The 25135-nt window shown below is 56.9% G+C and overlaps 11 protein-coding genes across 11 annotated transcripts; 7 read left to right on the top strand and 4 right to left on the bottom strand.

Annotated features, from left to right (window-relative positions):
• Window positions 1-362: 362 nt before the first annotated feature.
• Window positions 363-3390, top strand: K437DRAFT_253763 (Glutamyl-tRNA amidotransferase B subunit). Its single transcript, XM_013390212.1, has 7 exons — window positions 363-935; window positions 1029-1256; window positions 1331-1553; window positions 1628-1712; window positions 1795-2079; window positions 2157-2392; window positions 2472-3390. The coding sequence occupies exons 1-7, from the start codon at window positions 482-484 to the stop codon at window positions 2911-2913; spliced, it is 1953 nt and encodes a 650-aa protein (XP_013245666.1). The 5' UTR covers window positions 363-481; the 3' UTR covers window positions 2914-3390.
• A 3172-nt stretch (window positions 3391-6562) lies between these two features.
• K437DRAFT_210342 (A designed zinc finger protein bound To Dna) lies at window positions 6563-6897 on the top strand (the record flags this gene model as incomplete). Its single annotated transcript, XM_013390211.1, has 2 exons — window positions 6563-6727; window positions 6826-6897. Coding segments are annotated over 2 exons (237 nt in total), but the record flags the coding sequence as incomplete, so codon positions are not given.
• Window positions 6898-7831: 934 nt separating this feature from the next.
• K437DRAFT_253760 (RNA-binding domain-containing protein) lies at window positions 7832-9339 on the bottom strand. The gene is made up of 6 exons (XM_013390210.1): window positions 9151-9339; window positions 8929-9042; window positions 8779-8831; window positions 8659-8697; window positions 8500-8574; window positions 7832-8406 (listed from the first exon to the last, which is right to left on the bottom strand). Exons 1-6 carry the CDS (start codon window positions 9182-9184, stop codon window positions 8311-8313), a joined length of 411 nt encoding a protein of 136 aa, XP_013245664.1. The 5' UTR covers window positions 9185-9339; the 3' UTR covers window positions 7832-8310.
• A 181-nt stretch (window positions 9340-9520) lies between these two features.
• K437DRAFT_253759 (TMS membrane protein/tumor differentially expressed protein) lies at window positions 9521-11316 on the top strand. The gene is made up of 3 exons (XM_013390209.1): window positions 9521-10924; window positions 10996-11153; window positions 11222-11316. The coding sequence occupies exons 1-3, from the start codon at window positions 9591-9593 to the stop codon at window positions 11245-11247; spliced, it is 1518 nt and encodes a 505-aa protein (XP_013245663.1). The 5' UTR covers window positions 9521-9590; the 3' UTR covers window positions 11248-11316.
• Window positions 11317-11448: 132 nt separating this feature from the next.
• Window positions 11449-14263, top strand: K437DRAFT_149115 (uncharacterized protein). Its single transcript, XM_013390208.1, has 4 exons — window positions 11449-13072; window positions 13135-13361; window positions 13427-13566; window positions 13639-14263. The coding sequence occupies exons 1-4, from the start codon at window positions 11624-11626 to the stop codon at window positions 14103-14105; spliced, it is 2283 nt and encodes a 760-aa protein (XP_013245662.1). The 5' UTR covers window positions 11449-11623; the 3' UTR covers window positions 14106-14263.
• A 397-nt stretch (window positions 14264-14660) lies between these two features.
• On the top strand, window positions 14661-17330 carry K437DRAFT_149178 (uncharacterized protein). The gene is made up of 3 exons (XM_013390207.1): window positions 14661-15431; window positions 15498-15849; window positions 15921-17330. The coding sequence occupies exons 1-3, from the start codon at window positions 15037-15039 to the stop codon at window positions 17193-17195; spliced, it is 2022 nt and encodes a 673-aa protein (XP_013245661.1). The 5' UTR covers window positions 14661-15036; the 3' UTR covers window positions 17196-17330.
• Window positions 17261-18388, bottom strand: K437DRAFT_253755 (uncharacterized protein). Its single transcript, XM_013390206.1, has 2 exons — window positions 18195-18388; window positions 17261-18065 (listed from the first exon to the last, which is right to left on the bottom strand). The coding sequence occupies exons 1-2, from the start codon at window positions 18299-18301 to the stop codon at window positions 17423-17425; spliced, it is 750 nt and encodes a 249-aa protein (XP_013245660.1). The 5' UTR covers window positions 18302-18388; the 3' UTR covers window positions 17261-17422.
• Window positions 18389-19042: 654 nt separating this feature from the next.
• K437DRAFT_220032 (Rhodanese-like protein) lies at window positions 19043-20039 on the top strand (the record flags this gene model as incomplete). The annotated part of the gene is made up of 2 exons (XM_013390205.1): window positions 19043-19900; window positions 19965-20039. The coding sequence occupies 2 exons, from the start codon at window positions 19043-19045 to the stop codon at window positions 20037-20039; spliced, it is 933 nt and encodes a 310-aa protein (XP_013245659.1).
• Window positions 20040-20050: 11 nt separating this feature from the next.
• On the bottom strand, window positions 20051-21921 carry K437DRAFT_149157 (WD40 repeat-like protein). The gene is made up of 2 exons (XM_013390204.1): window positions 21312-21921; window positions 20051-21245 (listed from the first exon to the last, which is right to left on the bottom strand). Exons 1-2 carry the CDS (start codon window positions 21827-21829, stop codon window positions 20162-20164), a joined length of 1602 nt encoding a protein of 533 aa, XP_013245658.1. The 5' UTR covers window positions 21830-21921; the 3' UTR covers window positions 20051-20161.
• A 789-nt stretch (window positions 21922-22710) lies between these two features.
• Window positions 22711-23679, top strand: K437DRAFT_253752 (uncharacterized protein). Its single transcript, XM_013390203.1, has 3 exons — window positions 22711-22996; window positions 23085-23506; window positions 23580-23679. Exons 1-3 carry the CDS (start codon window positions 22984-22986, stop codon window positions 23601-23603), a joined length of 459 nt encoding a protein of 152 aa, XP_013245657.1. The 5' UTR covers window positions 22711-22983; the 3' UTR covers window positions 23604-23679.
• Window positions 23569-24902, bottom strand: K437DRAFT_272119 (uncharacterized protein). Its single transcript, XM_013390202.1, has 2 exons — window positions 24349-24902; window positions 23569-24267 (listed from the first exon to the last, which is right to left on the bottom strand). The coding sequence occupies exons 1-2, from the start codon at window positions 24524-24526 to the stop codon at window positions 23975-23977; spliced, it is 471 nt and encodes a 156-aa protein (XP_013245656.1). The 5' UTR covers window positions 24527-24902; the 3' UTR covers window positions 23569-23974.
• Between the last annotated feature and the right edge of the window lie 233 nt (window positions 24903-25135).

Genomic DNA, 25135 nt, shown 5'->3' with positions numbered 1-25135 from the left:
AGAGCTGCGCCCCATCGTCGGTCGCGCTGCACACGCCTCGCACTGAGCCACACGGTCCTCTGGCAGAGCTGCTTGTATTACTGCCCTGTCAGGCGCGATAAGTATTCTGCGCAGTCGCCCCTCTTCATCCTCAACACTCCTGGTATCGTTAATCAGAGTACATGGACACAACGTCGTCATATGGGTGCAACCATATGGGAGTGTTGTGAATGGAGATTTTGCTTACATAATCCGTCTGGAGATGAAGTCATCGCACCCTTGATTATTCGGTGCAATTTGCTGTGTTTACCTTTTGAATATACGTACCTTTTTGAATATGCGTTTGACGAGTTAGTATCCCCATGTCTCTCGTTGACGAGATGTCGAGCAGACAGGAAGGCACTGCGGTATGCAGTAGCACGGTCGCACAACATATCGATACGGACGGACGACAGCACGGCTACTGAGCACCTCGCGGTGAGGTTGCTGATCTCCGCAAATCATGGGCTCGTGTGCGCGCTGCGTGCGCGTTGCGGCCAGTCGGGTGCAAGGCGCCGGCCCGCGTGCGTTGCTTCCCTTTCGGGTCCGTCCACATCAATTTCATCGCTGCCTGCCGCCAGGGGATCCTTCTGCCGGTTCAATCTTTCCCACACTGCTCCATAACCGCTCGCTTTGCGCGAACCGAGTGCGACGCCCATGTCAACGCAGTTCTTCAATTGACCATGTACGGCGAGAAATGCACCAGGAGCCGGGGCGCGGCACTTCGTCGCACCCAACAGGATCGAAATCAGCTGCCAAAGCAGCCTTGCGAAAGGGCAAGCAGGCACGTAATGAGAGTGCAACTGCAAGTGACGATGTTAGCAAGGGAGTTCATGAGCCCTTACCGCCAGGCTGGAACATGGTTATTGGCATCGAATGTCATGCTCAGATCAAGACCAAGCACAAGCTGTTCAGCCGTAGGTCTTGGAACCACTCTGTTGGCGAATGCTACCTTGTGCCCGCTTGACTGTTGGAAGGTAGCTGACCGCTGGCGATGCGTCCCTTCCCAGCCTCCCGAATACCGCCCTTCTATCCGCCTGCCGCCCCAAATACTCATGTGGCGCCGTTTGACCGTGCGGTGCCAGGCACACTTCCGAAGTTGAACCACGAAGCCGTCGAGCTTGCCGTCAAAGCGGCTCTAGCACTCGGCTGCGAAATTATGCCCGATGCACGATTCGATCGAAAACATTATTTCTACCACGACCTGCCACCTGGGTACCAAATTACCATGAAATACAGTGGGTCATTCGAGTTTGTCAATTGCTAAGACGCCGTGATGACCTCGAAATTCACGATATTCCCTGGATATTAGAACCGCTCGCCAAATCCGGGAGCCTGCGTTTGCGTTTCGACGAGGGCTACCTGCCGTCACCACAACAGGAGCTGACAGTCCAAATCGAGCAACTACAGATTGAGCAGGACACTGCAAAGACGTACACGAGCCTCAGTGCCGATGGCAGTACGACCCTGCGGCAGGTGGATCTTAATCGGGCGGGGGTGGGCCTCATGGAGATCGTCAGTGCGCCGGATATGCGGTGAGGAGAGGGTGATGCTCGGCACTCGATGAGAGTGAACGTACGCTCATTCTCCCATGAGGACGCTTTTTCAGAACACGGGAGCAGGCGGGCGCGTACGTCCGAAAATTGCAGCAGGTGCTTCGGAAAGTGGGTGCTTCGGATGGGAACATGGAGCAGGTACGTCGCGCCTGATCAAATGCAAGGGTGCCGTCTTAGAAGCTCATGGCTTGCTCCCTCTTCCCGGCGCCAACTCCACAAGGGGTCACTGCGATGCGACGTGAACGTGTCGGTCCATCAGGACGGGCAACCGTGGGGGACACGCACGGAGGTGAAGAACGTCTCGTCGCCGAAGTTCATCATGAACGCTGTAGCTTCCGAGGCGCGTCGTCAAGTGCAAGCCCTGCTGCGAGGCGACAAGGTCGTGCAGGAGACGCGCGCGTACGATGAGCTGAGCGGGGAGACCGTCTCGCTGCGGAGTAAAGAAAATGCTATGGATTATCGCTTCATGCCCGATCCGAGTTTGCCTCCGCTAGATATCACGGAGGTGAGTGTGTCGAGGTGTTCCAGTTCGTTTTCTTGGTTCTTATCTGATCTGGTGGTGCTACATTTCATGCCTGCTAGGAGAAGTTACAGCATGTGAGAGATGCACTACCGGAGCTGCCGGATGCTTTGCGGGACAGGCTGGTCGCGTCATACGGCTTGAATGGCAGGGACCTGAACGTGCTGCTCCGTCTCGACGACGGCAATGATAGTGGTGCTCTAGATGCGGATTCCAAGGAAGCAGCGCATCACATGACGGCGCTCGGATTGTTTGAAGACACGGCCAAGGGGCGCGACCCGCTGGTAGTTTGCAATTGGTAAGCAGAGTGCGAGATACCGAAGCGGCATGCGTGCTGACGGGAAGCAATGGGCGTTCACATTCGTTCACACTTGGAGGATCATCAACGAGCTGGTCAGCGCACTAGGAGATCGACCGTTCAGCCGCAATCCAGTCAGTGCACAGCAGCTAGGCGAGCTGATTGACCTGGTAGAGAGCAAGCGTATCACCGGTAGCGTCGGCAAGGCGCTGCTCTCGGAGCTTGCCTCGATGCCTCCAAGCATATCGATGACGACGATGGAAGAAGCTGTGCAGCGGCCAGTGCGCTTGCTGGAGCTGCTACGCGCGCGGGGCCAGCTTTCGCTGGAGGCGGACGAGCTGCAGCGCGTGTGCGCGGATGTGGTGCGCGACCTGCCGCAGGAGGTCGGGCTGGTGCGCCAGGGCCGGACCAAGGTGCTGATGCGCCTCGTCGGCGAGGTGATGAAGCGCGCCCGAGGCCGTGCGGACGCGCAGGGCGCGGCAGAGGTGCTCAGGGCGCAGATCGCAGCAGCTGGGACCTGAGAGGCACTGGGCTGCGTGGCGACATGTCAACTATAACAGTGTCTGTGCGTTGTCTCGCTGTGCAAAGCCCGCGATATACACGCAACGCGACGGATTCCGACCTGCGCGCTCCGAGACAAGCAGGGAGATATATCTCCTCGCCGTACGTGGGACCATTAGTCTCTCGAAATCCGAGTCGTCTCTCTGCTCCCTCACTCGTCCACAACCGGACAGGGGATGAGCCGTAGGAATACTGGCCTTGGCGGGCATTCCCGCTCTCTGTTCCTTTGTCGCACTTGTGGACGAGTTGTTCGGTTCAAACCCTCAGGAAAGTCTGTCGGGATGGAAAAGGCCAAAACAGAAGCGAAGCGGCGAGCTTCTCACGACACATTGTCGACGATGCGCACAATGCTCCCTGCGAGCTGTTTCGAACTCGGCAGCGTATGTGTAGACTTTGTTGAATGTAATCTTGTAAATCATGTGGGGGGTATGGATGGGGTTCGAATTGTATCCACTGGGGAGGGGGACACGGGCACATAGGCACTGGGAGTGGGAGTGGGAGTGGCGAAAGCCAAAAGTGTCCCGCCAGCCCGCGGTAAGGACAAGTCAGCAGTGAGCCAGTGGGCACACCGGTGGGCACACTGGCTGTGTTCGCCAGACTCGCGTATCCTACATATGCGCATAGCATGAGATATGTACAGTCAGCTGTGGGGCAGCACCCAGCGCCACGTACTTTGGTTTCGGACCATCCGTCCGAAACCAAAGTACTTGCCAGTCCGAAGGCTCTCCAACCACTCAAACCCCGCTCTTGATCAACGGGGCGGCGCAGACGCAGCAGCGCGTCTGCGCCGACACTGGGTCCTGCCGGCGGCTCTCTCTATCGTTAACCTTCGCTGGCTGGCGATGCCCTTTACACGCTTGCACAAAGCGGAGAGCTTGGGACCTGCTGCACAGACATGCCATCTCTCTCATTCATCCCTACTGTCACTATCACCATCACCATCACCATCCCCCTTCTATCCCTCCATCCGAGCGAGGAGCCGTGCTTCCGTATCGACCAGCGATCACATCCAGCGAACATCCCTCGCGACCGCAAGCGGGCTCTGATCACGAGCGCCTGGCTCGCCTTTGCCTTTCATCATTCTTCCAGGGCACACACACACATACCTACTTTCTCACTTCCACCTGCTTGCAGACCAAACAGCAGCAGCAGCATTTGGCCATGTCGGCAGGAGTAATGCCCATGCACACCAGGTCGCCGCCCGTCTCTCCGCGCCTGCAGCGTGAATTCGACGTGCAGCAGCAGCAAAGCGCAAATGAGAGCAAGTCAGCATCCTCCTCGCCGCCGCTTCTCCCTCCCCAAGCGGCAACGGCCACGCACCCCACCGCCAGGGTGGCCGCAAGCCGAGGCGGTTCGCCCAGCGCAGGCGGCGCTCAGCGTCCCAAGCCGCAGGCAGCATCCGTCGCTGCATGGGCGGCAGCGCAGGCGAAAGCGCGCATGGCGCGCGAGCGCTCCTCTGCCGCATCTGTACCAAGCGGCGCGGCGACTATGTCGTCTTCATACGCCGGCAGCCATGGGCCGAGCAAGCTGAACACCAACGCGCACGGCACTAGCCTTTTGTGCGCGGCGGGGGACAGCAGTAGCGGTGCCGCCGCCGCAAGAGCGATTGGACAGTTCATGACACGTGGCAGCAGCAATAACAGTACCAGCAGTACCAGCAGTACCAGCAGTACCAGCACTACCAGCACTACCAGCACTACCAGCACGGCTCCAAGCGCGACACTGACGCCATCGCTCGCATCGGCACTGACAGCATGTACTTCCTCCCCTTTGCCATCGCCATCCGCGGCGCTGGGCTTGTCGCCAGCGTCACTCTCTCCCGCGTCGGCGCTCGGTCTGGGCTTTGGATCTGGGCTTGGTTTAGGGTGCAGCAGGCAACCGCAGCAGCACAACAAGTACCAGCGGAGAGCCGACGACGGCAATGGGCATCAGCCGCGCCGCGGCTCGCTTCCGCTGTTTCTGCTGCAGCTTTGCGGTATGCCAGACTCTGCAGCTGCTGCTGCGATCGATGAAGACAATGGCGACGATGAGGCAAATGGTGAGTGCTTCTGCTCTCTGGAAGTAGGGTTGAGGGAGGCGTTAGGCTCGTCCACAGAGAAAAGGCGTGTCTTGGTTGCATAATTGCGGACGGAGTGTGGCGCCTGTCTCGGCGGGCGCTGTGGGTGGAGCAACGCAGGGGCTCTGCCGCAATTCGCAGGCGCAATGCCACGCATCCATCTTTGTAAATCCACTCTCTGGCGCAGTCTCGCACGCAGAGGCCGCTGACTCTCTCTGTCTCTCTTTTTTTTTCTCCACGGGCACTGGCCCACTGTTGCTCGTGTCCCGCGCACGCTCTCTCCCTTCCCTCTTTCCTTCCGTCCCTCGTTATACATACGCGTACATATTGGGGTGCGATCCAACCCAATTCTTGCGCCCACTCTGCTCTCACCTGCCCCTGCCCCTGCCGCCATCTCCATCCCATCCACATTTCCATCCCATCCATACATCCATCCATCCGACACGGTCCGCGTATCGGCAACGCACCCACAAGCAGCAGCACTATCAGCAGCACTCCACCCGGCACCCGCCCTCGGCGGGGCATCAGCCACCACCACCCGACGCGCCGTTTCCCTCGCGCCCCCAGTCATCCAGGACGCGTCTTCGCCTGCGTCCCCTTGCGCTGCGACTCGTATCACTGACACCCCGCTGCATAGATCGGCATCCTTTGTCACACCCGCCAGCATGCTTGGCAAACGGCGGAGAGAGCTCCTCGGAGGTCGCTCTACCGCACCCCCACCCACCACTAGCAGCAGCAGCGCAAGTCCCGCGTTGACGGCAGCTGCCGAGGCCGCTGCCGCCTACTCTGGTGGCTACCAGTATAGCCACCAGCATCTCCATAAACAGGCAAAGTATCAGCACCCCTCTACGAATGGAGACTACCACGCTGCCGCCACCGCCGCCGCCGCCGCTGCTGCTGCTGCTGCTGGCGACTACCGAGATGGCCATCCTCACTACCTGCGACACTCTGAAGCAGAGCCAGCACGAAGAAGTGTGCCACCCTACCTGGACCCCGCGCTTGCTGCTGCAGACGATGTACATGCACACTCAGCGGAGACGGCGGACGAATCGAGGCGAGCCGCAGTGCAGGGGCAAGCAGCATCATTAGCAGCTGCACCGTCCGATGCGGCGGAGCCATTCCAAGATTACTATCCTACGGCGCTGGTCAACCGAGTCGCCGCGAGTCACAGGCAAGCGGTCATGTCCGCAGCAGCAGCAGCCGCTTCATACCGCTACGACCCTGCATCTGCCCCGAGCATGCCAACTCCCAGCTGGCCCCCACACGGAGGACAGGGCGGTTGCTCGAGCCTGGGTCTCACCCTCGGAACCGGCGGACCAGCTTCAGGCTCAGCTTCGTCAGTAGCAGCACCGACATCCGCGTCTGCGCCCATCGTGCCGCCACGCGGACGTGGGCGCGGTCGCACGCCGCACAACCTCATGGCCGGCGGACCTGGTACGCTGCTGCACACCGCCATGGGCATCCCAATCGGCTCGGCGTCCATCACCGCGGAAGCTCTCTCGCTGGAGAACCAGCCACCGATCCCCATCCCTGGCGACTCGGACGAGGCAGCTGTGCGCTGCCCATACCCTGGGTGCAACAAGACGTTCGCAAAGAACCGCATGTATAACCTCAAGGCGCATCTCCGCAGCCACTCGCAAGTCAAGCCGTTCCAGTGTCTCAGCTGCTCCCGCGCTTTCAGCCGCAAGCACGACCTCGAGCGGCACTCGCGCACGCATGTGAGTCGCATCCGCCGACAGCCCTGGCGTCCGTCCGCTTTCTTCTTGCGCTGACACGACCCTCCACACACCCTCTTCTCTTCTTTGCCATCCGCAAGACGGGCGACAAGCCGTACATCTGCGAGGCGTGCGGCAGTGGCTTCCCGCGTTCCGATGCGCTGCGCCGCCACTGGAAGGTCGAGAAAACATGCGGCGCCATGGCTGCACAGATCGAGCTCGAGCACCAGCACCAGCGCGAGCTCGCCGGCGAGGGCGGCGGCGATGGTGGCGAGGGCAGCGGCAGCGGCAGCGGCGGCGGTGGCGGTCAAAGCGGGGAGTACAACGGGCACGAATACGCACCAGCAGCAGCAGCAGAAGCGGTGCCTCTAGCCGATACAACACAGCAGCAGCAGCAAGATGACGAGGACGCGGATGCCGATGCGCCGCCCGCGTACTTTCCCGAACACCCCAGCCAGCGAGCGCAGGCGCTGCAGAACGGGAACGACGGCATCGGCGGGGAGCTGGGGCAGAATGATCTCAATGCCCAGCAGCAGCACGACGCGCAAGAGCCCTCTGTCTCAGCGCCTGCGACCCCTGCTGCGGAAGCGGAAGTTCCAGCTGAAGCGCAGGCGGACGCCAACGCGGCTTCCGACGATCCTGTGCAGGCGATCGAGCGAGTGGCAGCAGCAGCAGGAGCTGAGCAGCCAGAGCCCGAGACGCACGCAACAGCTGAGCCGCAGGCGGAGGCGGAGCCTGCGGCTGACGCTCTCGTTCCGACTGGGGATGACGCTGGAGACGAAGCCGCAGCAGCGTCGGCTCCCGATGGCGACGCAGCGCCGATGAGCAGCGTCGCCGAGTAAGGCGACGATGCGGAGCCGCCAGCGCGAGATGGGACGATGAGCACTAGCACTTGCACATGGGAGAGCTGCAGCGGCGCCATGCTGTACGCCGAGCAGTGCCGATGCAGCTGCCGCCGCCGCCGTCCGATCAAGACGAAGGTGAACGCGAACGCGAGTACTTGTTCGGTTTCATTAATCACTCTGTTGTGCCATCAGTTCTGCATCAATGCATTCACGACTTCTCATCACGTACGATATGCCACGCCTGGCCTGGATTGTTTAAAACGTTTTCCTGCTCTCATCTTCGTGCCAGTCGGATGATGAGCGTCCGTGTGCATTCTAAGATATTGTTACATACGCGTGGTAGGTATAGTCTCCAGTCCCCGCCGGAGTGGGTGCGTTTCTGGAATGACGGTCGAGATGGCAGGCGCGTGCTCGCGCGTGGCTTGCGTCGCGAATGAATGCGCCGCCAGACATGATGTATTCGGCCGCAAAATAGTGCGATTTATGCTTGTCGAGTTTGCCCAGCACGCTCAGGGCTGGCGCTTGTGCTGGGCAAGCGCACAAACTGGCAAGCTGGAGACGATGGGCCCGAGTGGAGCACAATGCATGCCTCTGCGAGCACTCGTGCTTCGGGCAGGTGTGTGCGCCTAGAGCAAACTTCGGACTGGCGTGCAGTGCAGGCGCTGCCCCGTCACTTCAAGTGATTGCATGCTCTCTGAGCGGCTAGTCTCGTAAAGGCAACCGGTGGAGAGAGTAAGCTTTTCAAGCTTGCTCCTCGCCAGCGGCTGCGGTATCAGCCGCCGTGTCGATTGCCGGCCCGTCGCCCGCAAGCGGCTTGGCATACTGCTTGATCCACTCCTGCATGAGCAAGCGTTTTCAGGGAAGGTCGGGATCAAGTTAGCAGATTGCCTGTAGGGGGGGTGCAAAATAGCTATATGCGCGCGCACGCACCTCGTCTTGCCAGACCGGCTTGTTTGTACCGATCAGCGCTTTCAGCGGCTTGGCGAGATTGACATGAATGATTTTCTGCAGCGTAACGCATTTCAAAATGTGAGTTCGAGGTGGTAAAGTCACAAAGGTGCGGAAAGGCAGGTCCGGGTTGTAACTCACTCCTCCGAGCTCGTTGAGGTGCATGTTGTCGATCGCATCCTGATCAAGATATTCGAAGGAAGTGAACAAACGATAAAATGGATCGAACGAACTTGGTGCGAAAACGTAGCGACCACCTACCTCCGCTTCCTCAGTTGTGCTGAAGACTACGAACCCGAACCCTCGGTTTCTTGCTGTGTTTGCGTGAAGATTGTGGCAGGTTATGGAATAAGGGTCAAAGATCAGCCAGGCGTTCTTGCATCGAATGGCATCTCGGCATTGAAAGCGCACCATTGCTACCTGCGTGTGCGCCTCCTTCCTTAGGGATCTGCACCTCAAGCACATCGCCAAAGACGGAGAATGTGGACAGCAGGAGATTCTCGTCCGCCGCTGCTGGAAGCCCGCCTGCCGTGTATTTCGAGCAAGTTCGTTTCTTGCGTCAGCACTGCCTCTCTGCCTTCTGCGCGGAAATGGAAGAGAAGTCAAAGAGAACAAGGAAGCCGACAGACTCACCAACGTAGATCGTCTTCTTGTTGCGGTCAGCCATCGTTGCGCCTCAGCATGACCAATCCCGCTTGGGACGCGGCTCAGACCCAAAGTGAGAGAGAGCTTGCAGTTAAACGCAGCGATGGGCCTGGATGCGAGAAAGGCTACAGCCAGGAAAAGTCCAGGTGCCGGCTGCCGAGAACTGTTGAAGGTGTAATGCCAGAGGATGATTCGATCAACGAAAGCTGGTCAGAGCGGAAATTACTGTCACTAAAAGTGGGGGAATGGTCGCAGTGTAGCGGAAGTCGAGTGTTTGCTCACAACATCAGACTCCATTTGGCCATAACTTATATGCAGCACTGTGTACTCGCCCTTGCATATCTCAGCTCCCATCTTACTGGAGGCCCGTCTCATCATAGCGCAGCGACAACAGCCAGCAAAAGTATCGCGGCTTCGAGTGCGCCGCTATGGGGGCTCTGCTTTCAATCCCGTTCCTCACCGGCGGGCTGGCCAGCATCGGCACCTCGTGCTTGGCCGGCCTCGCCTTCTTTTGCACCTCCACCGCAGCCTCTGCTTTCTTCAAGTCGTGCAACTGCCAGTCCTCCATCGCTACTCGCGTCGGATTTGCGCTTATCTTCTGCTTAGATGCGCTGCTCGCATGGCTCAGCTTGACGCGCTTCGTCATGGACAAGATCGAGGAGTGGAGCTACAGCTGGGTCAAGATGGACTGCGCAGACCGCGATAGGTGCTACGGCGTCTTGGCTGTGCATCGCATCACCTTCGCCCTGGCCTTGTTCCACTGCATCCTCGGCCTGTCACTGATCGGCGTGAAGGACACGCGTGACAAGCGGGCTGCAATCCAGAATGGCTGGTGGGGCCCCAAGGTCCTCTTGTGGCTGCTCCTCGTCATGGCAACGTTCTTCATCCCCAACGGCTTCTTTGTCTTTTGGGCTAACTACATGGCTCTCATCCTCGCGTCAGTCTTCATCGTTGTGGGCCTCGTGCTCCTTGTCGACTTTGCTCATACCTGGTCAGAGACCTGTCTCGATAACTGGGAGCGGACCGACAGCAATTTCTGGAAGTACACCTTGATTGGCTCGACGCTCGGCATGTACGCCATTGCCATCACTGTAACCGGCTTGCTCTATGGCTTCTTTGCGGGACGTGGCTGCTCTCTCAATCAATTCTTCATTAGCTTCAACCTCGCCCTTTGCGTAGTTCTGACGATTCTATCGATTGCGCCTGTCGTTCAAGAAGCAAATCCCCGCAGTGGATTGGCACAGAGCTCAATGGTGGCGGCGTACTGCACCTATCTCATCGCGTCGGCCGTTTTTAACCACGACGACAAGAAGTGTAATCCGATTGCGCGAGGGAGAGCTGGAGGCGCCAAGACGACCACCGTCGTGGTCGGTGCCCTCTTCACATTCCTTGCCATCGCCTATTCGACCTCGCGAGCGGCTACCCAGTCCAAGGCGCTCGTTGGCAAGAAGCGCGCCGAGCGAAACGAGTACAGCTCTCCGGCCGGATACGGGCCATTAGCGACGCAAGAGCAAGGAGACGTGGTCACCGAACAGCCAACGCGCAATGACAACCTGCGCATTCAGGCTTTGATGGCGGCCGTCGAAGCTGGGGCGATCCCGGCGTCGGCCTTGGACGAAGAGGAGGATGATGAAGACGACATTGCGGCTGGTGGCGGCGATGGGAGGGACGACGAAAGGAATGGCACACGTTACAACTACGCCTTCTTCCACTTTGTCTTTGTTATTGCGGCGTGTTACACCGCTATGCTCCTGACTGATTGGTGTGTACCTTCATTTTTCGGCGACCATCCTTTCAACGGCTGCTGACGCGATCTTTGGAACGACTCCACAGGCGATTCGTCAAGCTCGGAGGCCCTTCCACGGATCCGACGGAGGACGGAGCGCCCGTAGTCTCTATCGGACGCAGCCCGACCGCCATGTGGATGCGTGTCGTGAGCAGCTGGCTTTGCGTGTTCATCTACGGTTGGAGCCTGGTTGCGCCGGTGTTGCGTGAGTTCAGTCCCCTCCTCTGTCCCCTTTCCAGTATCCGCCGCTAAAGACACTCGCCCCTTTCACAGTGCCTGATCGCTTCGACTTTGTCTAACCATTAATCCATTCTGTTCTTGTTGTATCATATTGTCGTTGACGTTGAAATGCAAATACCAAGAGAAAGGGCAAGGAGGTGTGATTCATGTGGTAGTCGTTTCGATTGTTTGGTGCGCGACGCGTCGAGATTTTACCTCCAGCCAACGCAAAACAGTCAGATTAGCAAGCCGCAAGTAGCATCACACAATATACCTCGTCGGCTCGTCGGCTTTCGTGTTAACTCCCCTATTCAACGGCCCTTGTATACACTCTTGTCGCGTGCAACAGTATAAGGCCAAAAACCAAAACAAAGTGTGCACTGGATTATGAGAATTCAGCCACGCCTCAGCAGTTCTCGTTAGCCACGCAGCAGTGAAGTCTCGTCCCTGCTCGCGATGAGGGACCCAGGTGACAAGGGTGAAGGCCCAAGCCGACCTCGCACGCCGGTGTTGTCGCATTCCCACCCTCTCTCAGGAGACCTCACTGAACCAATCTCGCCGACTGGTAGTGTCCGTAGGTTCCCCGCCCGGGCACCGGATCAAGATCTCAGCGGGAGCCCAAGGACAAAGCTCAGATCTCAGCCTCACTCTTGCGATGGTCGGGGCTCGTTCGGTGTACCGAACAGCGACCGCAGGCATGAACTGCCGCTTCATATCTCGCCGCTGTCACGAAACAAGGCACCGACCGACGCAGAGAACGCAAGTGGTATCGCCAGGAGACGCAGAAAAGCCAATGTCTCAAGAGCTGATGATGGCGACAATACTTCATTATATCCGCCGTCATTCGCCGAGTCGCAGTTTGCTACAATTGTCCGTCGGCAGCGCAAAAGACGCATTTTCTCACCGATGGAACACTCTCTTGAACAAGGTCGGACGGCAAGCGAACCACCGCCAGAAGTAGAAGGTTGCGGCTTGAAGTTCAGAAGTGATGAAAACAGGCCGGCTCTGGAGGCAGAAACATCAATCGCTGCGAACGGTCTTGACGGTGCTCAACATCAGGAGCTCAAGATCGCTCGCAATGGCTCTGGGCCTGATGATATGGGCCGGAAAGCATGGGAATTCGCGGGTTGGGGTAGCATGAGTCTGCTAGAGTTATCCCCCAGCAGTTATCAACTAGCCAGGGAAGCCATCAATCGTCGTCCCAAACGCGATCTGGGGCAATGGCGTGCAGCAGCCATTGCGGGCAACGCGATCACAGGAAGCGTCTTTTATTCACTCCCAGCAGTCCTTGGCGTTGCTGGTGTCTACGCTCCTATCTCACTTCTCATCGCATGCGCTTTGATCGGGCCTTTCCGGCCACTCATGCTGGAGCTGACTTCTGCACTAGGCGCAAATGACAGCGTCAACTATTCTTATTTTTGCAATATTTCGCCTCGATCGCTCGCTTTGATAGCGGCGGCCATCACCGCGCTGGATGCGCTTGCCACAGGTGCCGTCTCTGCAAGTACGGCGGCATCTTATCTGAGCGCAGAGACAGCCGGAAAGGTCGGAGACACTGGCTGGACCATCCTCTTGCTTTTAGCCCTGGCTGTTATCGCTCTTCTGGGCCTGCGAGACAGTTCCAGCGTAGCGCTAGGGATGATGGCGTTTCATCTCACCACCATGGGCATTCTCATCATCGCGGGTATTTCTTTCTGGGCGACAGAAGGCTCAGCCATCCTCATCAGCAACTGGTACAACGCAGACTCATTGCTGAACGGAAGAAGCGTGCTGAAGGCTGTCGTCTTTGGCGTCGCCATTGGTTTTGTAGGCCTAACGGGGTTCGAATGCGCGCCGTCGTACGTCACGCGCGTCAAGGAAGGGCAATTCGGAAAAGCACTTCTCTGGTTGCAAATCACAGTCTTGGTGAGCTGTGCACATCATATACGGCTTTAGCATTGCGTGCTCATACCCGCCTTTGCCCTTAGGTGACAGAAGCCCCTTTGATGCTGCTTTGCCTGGTCGCCATTCCTACTTCAACTTTTACATCTAATGGTGATAAATCAGCCAACATTCTGGCTTTGCTTGGCGACGCTGCGGGGAAGGGGTCGCCATGGCTCAAGGTTCTCGTCGTAATTGATGCTGTCGTCGTGTTGTGTGGGGGCATCATCACCGGGATCGTCTCCTTCGGAGGCTTGGTAGAAGCACTTGCAAGGTGAGCCTGTCAAGAGAGCCTTATAGCAATCTTTCCCTCAGCTGACTGGTCATCAATTGTCGCAGAGATATGATACTCCCCGCCTTCATTCTTCGCCAAGTCCCCAAGACTGGTGCTGCTGGATTCAGTATTAGCGCTTATCTAGTCCTCGCAATAATTTTGTGTGCAACATCAGAATTCAGCCTGTCGACACTGTCTTCCATCTGTGAGTCTTCCAAGTGCTTGCGAGCCGCTGCTGTTTGGGGTCACACTTTCCCTTCTCTTTTGCTTTCGGCAGTGAGCTTGAGTTTCCTGGTCGTAATGTCTCTCTTTGCGGTTGCCATTCTCTTGATCAAGCACAACCGTCCGACACTGCCGCGAAAGCCAGTCAACGGCCTGCTTCTTACTTTGGCCGCGCTGGGCATCGGCATCGTCGCAATTGCTCTCAACATTGCGCTCGGCCCCTTTGCTCTTCTGCTGTATGCCATTTACGCTGTCGTCTGTCTCGGCGCGCTTTGGCTGATCAGCAGCAAGGTCAGCATCGCCAAGCTGCTTTACTGGACCATCGACCAGAATCGCACCGATTGGCTCGCGAAACGCATGCATGCTAGCGCCGGCAAGAATCTCATCGCCTGGATCCGAAATGAGCGCAAACATCCGGTGGTCTATTTCACGAAGACGGACGTGAGTAATTTGGCAAGACTGGAAGGACAAACGAACGACAAGTCGAACCTGATTACCTGCTTGTGCGTCCGTAGGAGTTGAGCGTCTTGATCGATGTGCTCAGCTATGTTCGCAATGTGAGTGCGTGCGATGTGTACCGCAGGTTTACTCGATCTCTGACAGTCGATGAGGGCTTCTCCTAGAACGACCACACTTCACGAGTTTTTGTGGTGCACTGCTTCGAGTCCATTGAGAGCATACCGTCCGAGCTTGAGGTGAGATTAAAGTGATAGCATTGTTGTGTGCTAACCACAGATGCTGACCACCCTTTTTGGACATTGTGCTTAGGCTAACTACCAATTGGTAAGACCTTGGAAACGATACCAGGGGTCTCGTATGATAAACATGCACTGACGCACTACCTATGTTGAGCAAAGGTTGACGAATCCTTCCCGACCATCACGGTGGATCTGGTCTTTATAGAGGCGGACTTTACGCCAGTGGTCGTGCAAGCGGTCGCACTCAAATTGGGTGTGCCTCTCCCTCGATGCTTCATCTCCTGCCCCAGCGCCCGTGGGCAAGTTGGAGGCGAATGGCAGCTGGCCGACTTTGGTGGACTGAGGGTAATCACCGACTGATCCGCATGGCAAGACGCAATGCATTCCACTTCCGCAATCTACACTCATAAGCATACAGTCTGCCAGTAACTTGAGGCAGTGAGGTGTGGCCGCGTGATGTATAGAGATCAGAGAGAACCCAAGTCCCCAGAAAGTGTAGTTTGCTTTCGATGCGCGCGTGGTCGAGCTTGTGACTTGCGGCGCAACACATCTCTGTCGTCACTTGTGTCGCCAATCGTCGTTATTCATTGCCCAGCAGAGGGGTTATGGCTCACGGCTCAAACACATAATCCTCCTTGACAACCGCGACTCGTCCTTCTTTCTCGTCCAGTATCAACTACCTGTCCTGACCCTACTTAGCCCCCCAACTGGCCCCAGCAAAGGCAAAGTGAAGGTTGAACGAGGTCTCCGTCACTATGTCCTCCCTCCTTCAGCGCGCCAAGGAGAAAGCGCAGGAAGCGGCTCACCAGCTTCAGCAAGCTGCAGCCAATGCGCAGTCATCCAATGCAGCAAGCAAAAGCAACAACGCGGGCAGCAGCAACGCCAACGACAATGCAACTGGACTCTCCTCGTCCACCTATACATCTTCCTTGCCGCACCTGCTGCGGCATGGGATTGCCTCCTTCGATCCGCGCCTGCAGTCTAACCGCTCGTTCTATGTGCTGAACAACGCCATGAAGGCAGTCAGCATCGATCATGAGGCCCTCAAACGCGAGACGCATGCCCTAGCGATGGCAGCGTACAATTATGGTCAACAACATGTTGCCAGCACCAGGCCTGATGGCGTCGGAGACGAGGTCATCGTCGATGTGTGAGTTGATCGCCCCTACCGTGGCTTCGAACGGCGTGTTGACACGCGAGCGACTTATCTCACTAGTATGGATCGTATCGCCTATGTCCTATCCCTCACTGGAGATCTACACGCTGAACATGTCTCGCGCGTCGAGTCCTCGCGCAAGACCTTCAAAGCGACGATATCCAGTGCCCCCCTCGAGTCGCAAGATCTGCTCTCACACAGATCCAAGCGCACTGCGATCGTTAAGGAGTTGCAGACATTGATGCCTGAGCGTGCCAAGGCTCCGGGCATGCAGAGCGAAAAGGTGAAAGAAATGGAAGATGCTCTCAGGAAGCTCGAGCAGGACGATAAGGCGAAAGAAGAAGAGGCCGCCAAGGGCAAGCGACAGGCTGTGCGGCAAGAATGGGAGGGGTACTTTGACAGCTTGATCGAGGTGAGCTGCACGAATCCAAGAACACACACAGATGGTTCCCATGCAAACGCATCTGACCGTTTCCTCCACAGCTCGGCGAAAAGCTGGCTCTCACAGCGCGTTATGGAAAGCTGATCGCCCAGCAAGTGCCTGCTACTCCCGAAAGAGACCCGATTGAATTCCCTGCCGACCGTACCCCTCGCGATCGTTCACGCGAGGCGACATGGTCAGGGGCAGTCCGTGTGGCAGAGATCAGAGCAGCAGTAGGTCCAGCAATCCAGCAGCTGCAAGTGGACAAGCATACCCTGCCGCAGGTGCCGTCCATGACTGCTGGCACAGGTACGGGTGCAGGCGCTGCCAGTGGGCCTTTCGCAGACAATACGAGTGTCTTCAGTGGCGCAGCTTCGAGTCTTGGCCGCAGTGACACGGTGTCTTTCGGCGTCAGTCATGCTGCGGAGCTCAAAGCGGCCTCAAGCTCGGAACTCTCTTTGAGCAGCGGAGGCGGAGGCATCGTTGCTGGCCACGAACGCGTGCAGCTATCGAACGATGGCGCCGTTTCGCATCTTGCGCCCCCCGGTAGCACCGCGCAATTGCCTTCCAGCAGCCCTCAGCTGAGCCACACACAGCTCTACGGCTCCTCGCCATCTGGCTTTGCATCTGGCGGGCCGCTCTCGGCTCGTATCAACATGAACCCGATCGACATTCCCACCTCGCCCACCAGCGGTATCGTTCCGTACCACCGTCGCACATCCTCTTTCAACCGGGACTCGCCGCCGCCTGTGCCTGGTAGGCCTACGCAGCACCCACCGCAGCAACATCGCGTGCCGCCCTTGCCCGGCAACAGCAGCCATAGCAGCAACAGCAGCTTTAGCCCCAGCAACGTTGCCTTCAGTCCATCCTCGCCTTCGAGGTTGGCCCACGGTATTCCAGGCCATGAGCGCCACCCCCCGCTTGCGCCTGGAGATGGTGCTTCGTACGGTCAGGGAGACGTTCATCACTATGGTGGCGCAGACCTCGCGTCCCCCATGACTGCGCCGGATGAGCCAACGGTTGCGGAGACTGGCTCGCCGATTGTTGGCCAAGGCGGCCCCAAGACTGGCTACCTGCCCCGACGCAAGAGCTCCGTTGTGCCATCTGCAGCTTCCACAGCAGGCAGTAGCAGCACGGGGGGCGTTGGCGGCAGTACTATGGCGGGCATTTCGTCGTCCTCCTCCGGCGTGGCAGCGAGTCCATACGAGACGACGGCAGAGGCCAGAGCACGCAAAGACGCTGAAGCTGAGCGCGAGCGCCAGGCCGCTGCTACTTCTAATGCTCAGAGCGGCATTGATGATGACTTGCCTCCTTACTCTGAGCGCGGGCTTAAGTGATGGACATTTGTTTAACACGCACTGTTTCCTCGAACATTATCCGACCCAGCTTGTAAGCACGATACGCGCATGTCTCGTCTCATTAGTCAGTGACTCTACAAGCCTCCCAAGTTCTGTTGATAGCTCCCGTGTGCCAAACAATTGAGCTTCGTATTTTCTTCAATACCAAGTCTAAAGGGGAGTCTTGAGCTCTCTTGGACCTGCAGTATTTCTTCAACATGAAAAAGTCAATTTGGCTTGTCGACGTTGAGTTTCGACAGTTCCTCCAACATGCCATCCATCTCGTCCACCTTGGCCAGCTGCTCCGGCAAAAGCTTTTCGCCTGCATCTCGCTTGGCCTTGAGCGACTCTGCAGCGCGAATTTTCTTCTGCAAAGTTCTTGCTCTTTTGGTTGGATCTTGTGCTGGCGCTAGCGCTGCTGCTTCTGTTGTTAGTTTTGATCCGGTTGTTATCTCGGCCTTTAAAAACGCATCGGGGTGAAGTGCTCGCAATGGTGCCGCTGCTGGGACGGGGGCTGATGCCTGTCTGCTGCTCGCTGACGAAGCTGCTAGCGTTACATCCTCATCCCAAGCGTCTGGCGGTTCTGCGTCATCATCTGCATCATCATCTTCACATTGCTGCTGGCCGCCATTGGCACGTGCCTCTTTCCTCTTTGCGTTTTTCTTGGCACTCTTGCTTAGCCCGGCTGATGCTCCCGCCGTAAACGACGGGCTCGCCGTGTTGGAAGCCGGGGGCTGGGGCCGAATGTACCCGACCACCGATCCTGGCGGGAGCTTGCGTCGTTCTGCTTCTTGTTGCCGTGAGGATCGGAATTTGGTCACATCCTCAGCGGGCGTAAAGCCCGGCTTGACCTTGCGCTCTTTGCGGACGCTGCGCCAGACAAGGGATCGTACCAACGCGAAGCGAGGAAAAGTGAAGAAAAGGAAAAGAGGAAAAGCTGATCAGAATCCTATTCTCAGCACCTCCTCCTCCATTACAGATCACCGTCTCATTACGCACGATCCATCTGCCCGTCTTGATTCAGGAATGACGCGCTGCTGTGTTAGTGGATCAGAAACGATCCCGGACGCCGGGGCCGTTTCCGGGAACAGCTGAGGCTTGGACATTGCTCTATTCCACCTTTTCTGATTGACTGACTGGAATCCGTTCGGGTCCGAGTTGCGACGCACGCTGCAATGACAAGAGAAAGATCAGGCCCCCTTGGATAAGATGCTACGGTATGTATGTCACGTTTTAGGCTGTACGGTGCTATACAAAGTACCAGTTGCAGTGAGCTCTAAGAAGCTCACATGGTCACGTGACTACCGTCATCTGAAGTGCCCCGCGACAGCCGCGGTTTGCCAGCAGAGCGTCGTCAGCAAGTCGGTCACTGAGTTGTCTTGCCTTCGACATACTACACCTAGAGCTCCATCTTGGCTTGCACTCGTCGCCATACCTGCAAGCTGCTTTCTATATGCTTGTGGTGAGACTTGTGTGACCAGCAGAGAAGACGGGGATGTGCTGAATGCCACCCAGCAGCAAGGAAGCTGTAGGAATCTTCATGCAAAGTGGTCGTACACCTGGCTCATTCTGAAACGTGGCACCGTGCCGCGCAACCTCGGCGACTCTGATAACGACAAGAAGCCGCCACGAGTATGCCTTTTGCGTACAACTGCCTCTGGCGTAGTTCGCAGAGAAGTTTTGCGCGACCTGAGCTATTCGCGCTCACTTCCCGTCTCGCGGCAAAGCGCACCATGGCGTCTACATCGTCAGCAGCTGCGTCGGCTGCGTTGGCCCGCGCGCCGCCACTTCTCATCCAGCCGCAGCAGCTTTCGCTTTTTCGCGACCGTGAGGCCAGCGGACGACCCATGTACGGGCCATTGCGCATCCTGGACGCTTCGTGGCATATGCCCAATGTCCAGCCCCCGCGCAACGCCGAGCAAGAGTTTCAAAGGGAGCCGCGCATACCCGGGTCGCGGTTCTGGAATGTAGATGCCGTTGCAACCAAGGGAGAGAGCGTGCGAAACTTGCCGCATATGATGCCAGATGAGCAGACGTTCGCAAAAGCAGCAGGGGAGCTGGGAATCTCGCGCGACAGCCATGTGGTCGTATACGATACGCACGGCGTCTTCTCTGCGCCACGCACCGCATTCACTTTCCTTGCTTTCGGTCATCCGAAAGTATCTATTCTCGACGGCGGACTGCCTGGCTGGGTAGATGCTGGCTTTCCAGTCGAGGAAGGCGCGCCGACTGCGAAATTTGAAAAGACTTTCTATGAGGCATCTCCATTCCCCGCAGGCCTGGTCAGGTCGTACGTTGAGATGGTCGCCAATGCACGCATGAACCCTGCAAGAGGCGGGCAGACGGTCCTTGATGCCCGCTCTCGCGGACGATACGATGGGACTGAGCCCGAGCCGCGCCCAGGTTTATCCTCGGGTCACATCCCTCAATCGCTCTCTCTGCCGTTTCCCACGCTCTTGAATATCCGCACGGCCAAGGACCCGCGCCTTCCGCAGGGGACCAAGTACACCACATTGAAGGACCAAACGCAGCTCTGGAGGACCGTTTCAGACGCGGTCGGCGGCATGGAGGCCCTTGAAAAGCTCAGGCAGGCGAGCTCCGGCGGAGAAAGCGCAGCTACCGCAACTTGTGGGAGCGGTATGACTGCCGCTGCCATCTGGCTTGCTCTCCGGCAACTCGGTATTCAGACGAGCATCTATGATGAGGTATGTGCGGAAGCTTGGCGTGCTCGCTTAACTGTGATAGCTAAAACAATCGATTCTTTAACAGAGCTGGATGGGCTGGGCCAGTCGAGAAGAGAGTCCAATTGAGAAGACAGAGAAGCATGCAAATGATATTCTGTAAAACAGAAAGTACTGCATGCTGCGCCCGATCGCGCCATCTCATGAATCGTCGTGTGAATGTCTTTCGCTTTTCTCATTTGAAGGCCATCCTGTTAAGAGAATACAACGTGCGCGTACGTTCCACTACTGTGAGGGAACACCGACCGTCCTCAGCGTCCGATCCAAGCTGGCGACTACAAGACTGCCGTCCTTTGCGTCCCAGTCTGCAGATGTGATCTCCGCTGCGTTACCGTCAAAGGTGTAGAGCAAGCTCCAGCTCTTGTTGGCGTACACTTTGGCGTCAGAACCAACAACAGCCAGGAACTGGGCGGATGGATCGAACGCGACGTCTGAGACAAGCGAGTCATCGCTGTTCACCGCTGCTTCAATAGTGCCCGCCACGCTGAGCTTTCGCAGGTCCCAGACCTGGACGATAGTACTGTTCTTGGCCGCAGCTGCAAGGTAGTAGCCATTTTCGCTGAAGCTGAGCGCAGTGATCGCGGAACCCACTTGTGAACCACGGAATGTCGTAGCTTTCGCCGCGGTCTTCACGTCCCAGACTCTGATCACACCTTCCTTGGTGCCGGTTGCGAGAAGCTGGCCATCAGGATGGAAAGCAAGGCTCTCATACGCGTATCCTCCTGCTGCTTCTTCCTCTGTCTCGGCTCCAGACGCCGGCGCGTCGATCGAAATGAGCGCCTTGCCACTCTCAATGTCATACAATGCCCACGTGGCATCGCGGCTGGCGACGCCGAGGAGCTTGCCCGCTGGGTGTACGTCAATACCGGTTACAGCATCCTTGAAGCCTTTCAGGGTATGTGCTAGTGCCCACTTGCTTCCATCTGGTTCCGCTCGCCAAATGCGCACAGTCTTGTCTTCGCTCGCACTGACAGCAAACCTCGGGGGCGGAAGCGCACCGGCAGCCTCGGATCCGATGTCCACTTCTGAAGGCGGCTCGAATGCGACACATGTGATGGGCTTCGTGTGGCCTTTGAGTGTTGCGACAACCTGGTCTGAGACCCGATCGTAGATCTGCACTTGCTTGTCGTTCCCTCCAGTGATCACCCAGTTGCCGTTCCCGCTGAGTGCCAGCGCAGAGATCCCTGGCGGCTTGGTGCTATGCATGGATGGAAGGGACTTGGTCTGCGCAAAGGAAGGGACTTGAGCTGGAGTTGCGTAGCCCGCTGGCGCCTTCTGCTTCGATTTTGGCTTGCGCTGCGAAGAAAGTCTGCAAGAAATCCAGGAAGACATGTGAGATCGGAAGCCCTACTCTGGCTCACATATCTGAACTTACCTGGCTGCTGTTGCGTCAATTTCAGCCAAGGCGTCAGCTGGAAGCGCACCTGCAGCCACTGCTGCCCCCGCGTCCCCAGCTGCCATATCGGTATCTTGCTGCGCCGCAGTTGAAGCAGCCGCACCGTTCCCTAGTGTGCCGCCGATGTTTGCAAGTGCCTCTCTCGCCTCGTCACGCTCCTTCAGTAAGCGTGCAATCACACGGTTTGCAGCATCGTTCGTGTAGAGTGCGCTCGCGAGCTCTTGTCGCACGCTATCGTATTGCTTTTTGAGGGTGATCATCTCGAAGATGATCGAGTCGTACTCATTTTGTAAGGAGGAGAGGAGGGACGGAATAGATGTGAACTGTGGTGGTCGTGGTGCGGCAACTTTGGGGTCTGCAAGAGGCGCCGTGAGGGTGTCAGTGACATGCTTCTCAGATGAACTTAAGGGGAAAGCAAAGGAACTTAGTGTTCCCCTGCCACAAAACGCCCCAACCAAAGCGCAGCAATCAACACGTATATCAGAAAATTGAAACATGTAAGCATCGCCCCAAGAGGCTCAGCAACAGCTTCTAGTTGACTTTATTTTTGTTTCTTTGAGAATCATCCTTTCGTGCTGCATTTTGCATGTTTTGCACGTTCCTTGGTACACGGCGCAAGCATAGGCACGAAAACTTACCGCTCTTGACTTCAATCAAGTCCCTATCTGCATCGAGCTCATCGCCTGTAATGGGATCCTTGGATGCATTGTTTGAAAGGTACTTGAGAATGAGCCGCTTTTCGTACACATGCCCAGACTTGGCCGAAACGACTGGATGTTGCGGCGGTTCGCCGGAGACTGCAAAGAGGAGCGTAAAAAGAAAGGACGTTTGAGCGTTTAATAAAACAAACCCGTGCTAGCTGTCTTCTGTTTGCAGAGAAGGCAACAGTCCCAGCCAGGAGACTCACTTGCGCAAAACATCGTCAGCTACACGCTGCTGATCTCCTGGGGAAGAATCTGGGAAGCGCGCTGAGGCGGCGCAGGGTGTTGTTAGTCTCGATGTTACACAGCGAACGTCTGCGCTGAATGAATCTGTCGAGATGGCATTGAACTGCGAGGGAGAGGATTCCTGCAAAGGCCGGATGTCATCTGTAACGTGGCTCCTCGCTGCGTCTGAGAAGGTGCGTCGAGATCACAAGAAGATGGCGAATTGGAGCGGTGATCAACTGCTCGTGTCCCAAAGGGGCAGTTAGTTTGACCCCTTTAAACCAAGACCCGTTGGTCTGCTCATCTAGTTCCTTCACCGCTGTATGACGTCTCTCTGCGATGGGAAGTTCGAGAACGATCCATCTGCCATTCGCCTTGCTCCAGTTGTCTAACTTTTCGTTGACATATCTATGCTCAACCTTATACAACTACGCCGTATCTCCCCGAGTATTGCTTGGTTATGCTCATCGGTTTGTCCTGTTTCGCAGAGATTTCGCCACATTTGTGAGTAAGGAGTTAAACCTTGCGCCCGCTTTGCGGGCACACCATCGTTCCTCGGATGCGGCAAGGCGTAGTGGCAAGCTTCAGTTGCTGTGCCATCTTATCCCAGCATTATTCCTACTTTTCAAGGCACCCTGCTGACCATATTTCTACCGTGTACAGTTTATAGCTGTATTCGAAGCCTACCAAGCAAATATCGCCGTAGCTTTGACCCAACCTTCATCATGTCTGACTGGGGTGAGAATCCGTCAAATCAGTTTGAGATGCTGGAAAGTCCAAAAAGTTCCTGATCGACATCTCCTTTCATTGTATTCCACATTGGTAGACACCACTGTCAAGATCGGCTACAAGGCTCGTCCAGCCGGCTCGGGCGCAGGCGGTGGCGACCGCGGCCCTACGGCTCTGGAACGTTCGAAAGCGGTCGGCGCAGTGACGGAGAACAACCGCAAAATAGCTGCGGGCCACAACACAAACCACGCTGGCGTCGATCACGCTCGGCTGGCCAAGATCGATCGAGAGAACGAAGTCGCCCCACCACCCAAGGTTGCGCCTTCGGTAGGGAAGGCGATCGGACAGGCGAGGCAGGCAAAAGGCTTGACGCAAAAGGACCTCGGGACCAAGATCAACGAGAAGCCTCAAGTCATCGCCGAGTACGAGAGCGGAAAAGCGATTCCGAACCCGCAAATATTGGGCAAGATGGAGAGGGCGCTGGGTGTCAAGCTGAGGGGTAGGGATATCGGTGCTCCAGTGAGTATCCCCTCCTTTCCGATGTTGCTGTTCGCTCGCAACCAGCTGATTGAAGCTTCCTTTGATTGCTCAGCTGGCGCCTCCTAGCAAGAAGTGACCTGGCAGCAGAACTTCCTATCTCTAGAGCTTCTTCTGACTTATAGAGCTCTACGGAAGGACTGCCACCGCATGTGAAATTCCGTAAGACTTTGCAACAGCGTTATATCCATCTACGTCGTCAAATTGCCCCCCATCAAAGTATCCTGCCAGCCCCCTTTTGCCCACAGCTAATATCGAGCGGTCGGCGACGAAGCTAGGGACGAAAGAAAAGATGCCCTGCTGTAGGACATGCGCTAAGCAAGCCGAACCTTGTCGTGCTCCGCCGAGAATCCTGCACATGGGTTTTCCAAAGATGCCCACGTTGGGCATGAAGAACCCGGGAGTGATGCCGGCTAGTCTGGTCGTGCACACGGACGTGGCGATGAAATTCTACAGCCCCAGCTTGCGGCTCCACGTTGGAGGATTGAGGGCCTCGAGACTGAAGGTGTTCATGGATCCGTTCAAGCACCCCTTGACGGCCGAGTAGTTGCTGATGGAGGGTACCGGCGCGGTAGACACTCCGCTTGATACAGTAGCAATGGGCGCCTTTTTCGTGGGAGACTGGGCGAGCAACACCGTGAGGTATTTCGTGACGAGCATGTTCCACGTCAGATTGATATTGAGCAACGCAGTGATATCATTGTCCGGCACGTCCTGGAACGCTTTGAACGGCTCAAAAGGCTCTTGTCGACAAAGGCGGTGACGACAGCGACAGCGGTATTGTTAATCAAGATGCTGAATGGCAATCCGGCCAAGGGCTTGACGAAGGTCTCGGAAAAGTCGTTTTCGCGCGCCCTGCTTGCGGACGCGCATATCCTCCGCACCTCCACGGGACCCGGCGCCGCTTGACGCGGTGATGTTTCGCTTCTTGCTCTTCTCGAGCTTCGACTGGGTGCAGCCGTGCAGGTTAATGTTGAAGACATATGTAACCGCCAGCATCATGGCTAGTGCCTCCTCGATGGCATTCGGGGTGCCCGTATTGAGCGCGTATGGCTTGGAGGACTGGGTCTGCGACTATGTCTGTGAGAAGTTGCCACTCTCTAATGCTAGCATCTTTCTCGCGAGGGCCGACATAAGCCAAACCTCGAGCGCAGCCAGGCCTGTGCGTGATGCAGCATTGTGGCGATGGGCTCCAACCGAGGGATGAGAAGGAGAGGGAAACATCAGGCCGTAGTCTCGGTTACGACTGTCACAGTCGTGGTCAACCAACTCAAATGGTCATGATCAAATTGAGTCAAAGTCATGGTCAAAAAAATTGATGTGGGAGTTCCCATGGACATGGCCTACCTTATGGCCCTAGTGGTCCGCCATAGGCTAATTTTAAACGCATATTCATCACCACATCGCATGGGTATTAGCATCGCAGCAGAGGCGAGACTTTTGCCACCAAGAGTATGACGGCAGCGGATTAGGTCGTAGGACATCGGGCTAGGATATGGTGAGGATGAACCCAGCCGCAGCCGCAGCCGAACCATTAACCCTAACCATTGGGCATCGTTGGGTGTGCTGATCGCCTGTTGGCGCCATGTTGCGGCCTGTGGGCTTGTTTTG

The sequence above is a fragment of the Tilletiaria anomala genome (assembly GCF_000711695.1).
Source record: "Tilletiaria anomala UBC 951 chromosome Unknown K437scaffold_6, whole genome shotgun sequence".
In the NCBI taxonomy this organism is placed as follows: Eukaryota; Fungi; Basidiomycota; class Exobasidiomycetes; order Georgefischeriales; family Tilletiariaceae; genus Tilletiaria; species Tilletiaria anomala.
Note: the sequence above shows the minus strand (reverse complement) of the source record. Positions and strands in the feature narration are given on the sequence as shown.

Coding starts and splice junctions, on each gene's coding strand:
- K437DRAFT_253759 (XM_013390209.1), top strand. CDS start 9,591: ATGGGGGCTCTGCTTTCAATCCCGTTCCTCACCGGCGGGCTGGCCAGC. Junction 10,925..10,995: donor GCTATGCTCCTGACTGATTG/GTGTGTACCTTC, acceptor ACGACTCCACAG/GCGATTCGTCAAGCTCGGAG. Junction 11,154..11,221: donor CCTGGTTGCGCCGGTGTTGC/GTGAGTTCAGTC, acceptor CCCCTTTCACAG/TGCCTGATCGCTTCGACTTT.
- K437DRAFT_253763 (XM_013390212.1), top strand. CDS start 482: ATGGGCTCGTGTGCGCGCTGCGTGCGCGTTGCGGCCAGTCGGGTGCAA. Junction 1,713..1,794: donor CGGATGGGAACATGGAGCAG/GTACGTCGCGCC, acceptor CAACTCCACAAG/GGGTCACTGCGATGCGACGT. Junction 2,393..2,471: donor CCGCTGGTAGTTTGCAATTG/GTAAGCAGAGTG, acceptor TCACACTTGGAG/GATCATCAACGAGCTGGTCA.
- K437DRAFT_149115 (XM_013390208.1), top strand. CDS start 11,624: ATGAGGGACCCAGGTGACAAGGGTGAAGGCCCAAGCCGACCTCGCACG. Junction 13,362..13,426: donor TTGGTAGAAGCACTTGCAAG/GTGAGCCTGTCA, acceptor CAATTGTCGCAG/AGATATGATACTCCCCGCCT. Junction 13,567..13,638: donor GTCGACACTGTCTTCCATCT/GTGAGTCTTCCA, acceptor TGCTTTCGGCAG/TGAGCTTGAGTTTCCTGGTC.
- K437DRAFT_253755 (XM_013390206.1), bottom strand. CDS start 18,301: ATGTCCAAGCCTCAGCTGTTCCCGGAAACGGCCCCGGCGTCCGGGATC. Junction 18,066..18,194: donor TCAAGACGGGCAGATGGATC/GTGCGTAATGAG, acceptor TGTCTGGCGCAG/CGTCCGCAAAGAGCGCAAGG.
- K437DRAFT_149157 (XM_013390204.1), bottom strand. CDS start 21,829: ATGTTTCAATTTTCTGATATACGTGTTGATTGCTGCGCTTTGGTTGGG. Junction 21,246..21,311: donor ATTGACGCAACAGCAGCCAG/GTAAGTTCAGAT, acceptor GATTTCTTGCAG/ACTTTCTTCGCAGCGCAAGC.
- K437DRAFT_253752 (XM_013390203.1), top strand. Junction 23,507..23,579: donor GTAGGGATATCGGTGCTCCA/GTGAGTATCCCC, acceptor TTGATTGCTCAG/CTGGCGCCTCCTAGCAAGAA.
- K437DRAFT_253760 (XM_013390210.1), bottom strand. CDS start 9,184: ATGGCTGACCGCAACAAGAAGACGATCTACGTTG. Junction 9,043..9,150: donor CAAGAAGACGATCTACGTTG/GTGAGTCTGTCG, acceptor AATACACGGCAG/GCGGGCTTCCAGCAGCGGCG. Junction 8,575..8,658: donor ACCTCAACGAGCTCGGAGGA/GTGAGTTACAAC, acceptor GTTACGCTGCAG/AAAATCATTCATGTCAATCT.
- K437DRAFT_272119 (XM_013390202.1), bottom strand. CDS start 24,526: ATGATGCTGGCGGTTACATATGTCTTCAACATTAACCTGCACGGCTGC. Junction 24,268..24,348: donor ACGACTTTTCCGAGACCTTC/GTCAAGCCCTTG, acceptor TTTGTCGACAAG/AGCCTTTTGAGCCGTTCAAA.
- K437DRAFT_149178 (XM_013390207.1), top strand. CDS start 15,037: ATGTCCTCCCTCCTTCAGCGCGCCAAGGAGAAAGCGCAGGAAGCGGCT. Junction 15,432..15,497: donor GACGAGGTCATCGTCGATGT/GTGAGTTGATCG, acceptor TTATCTCACTAG/TATGGATCGTATCGCCTATG. Junction 15,850..15,920: donor ACTTTGACAGCTTGATCGAG/GTGAGCTGCACG, acceptor TTTCCTCCACAG/CTCGGCGAAAAGCTGGCTCT.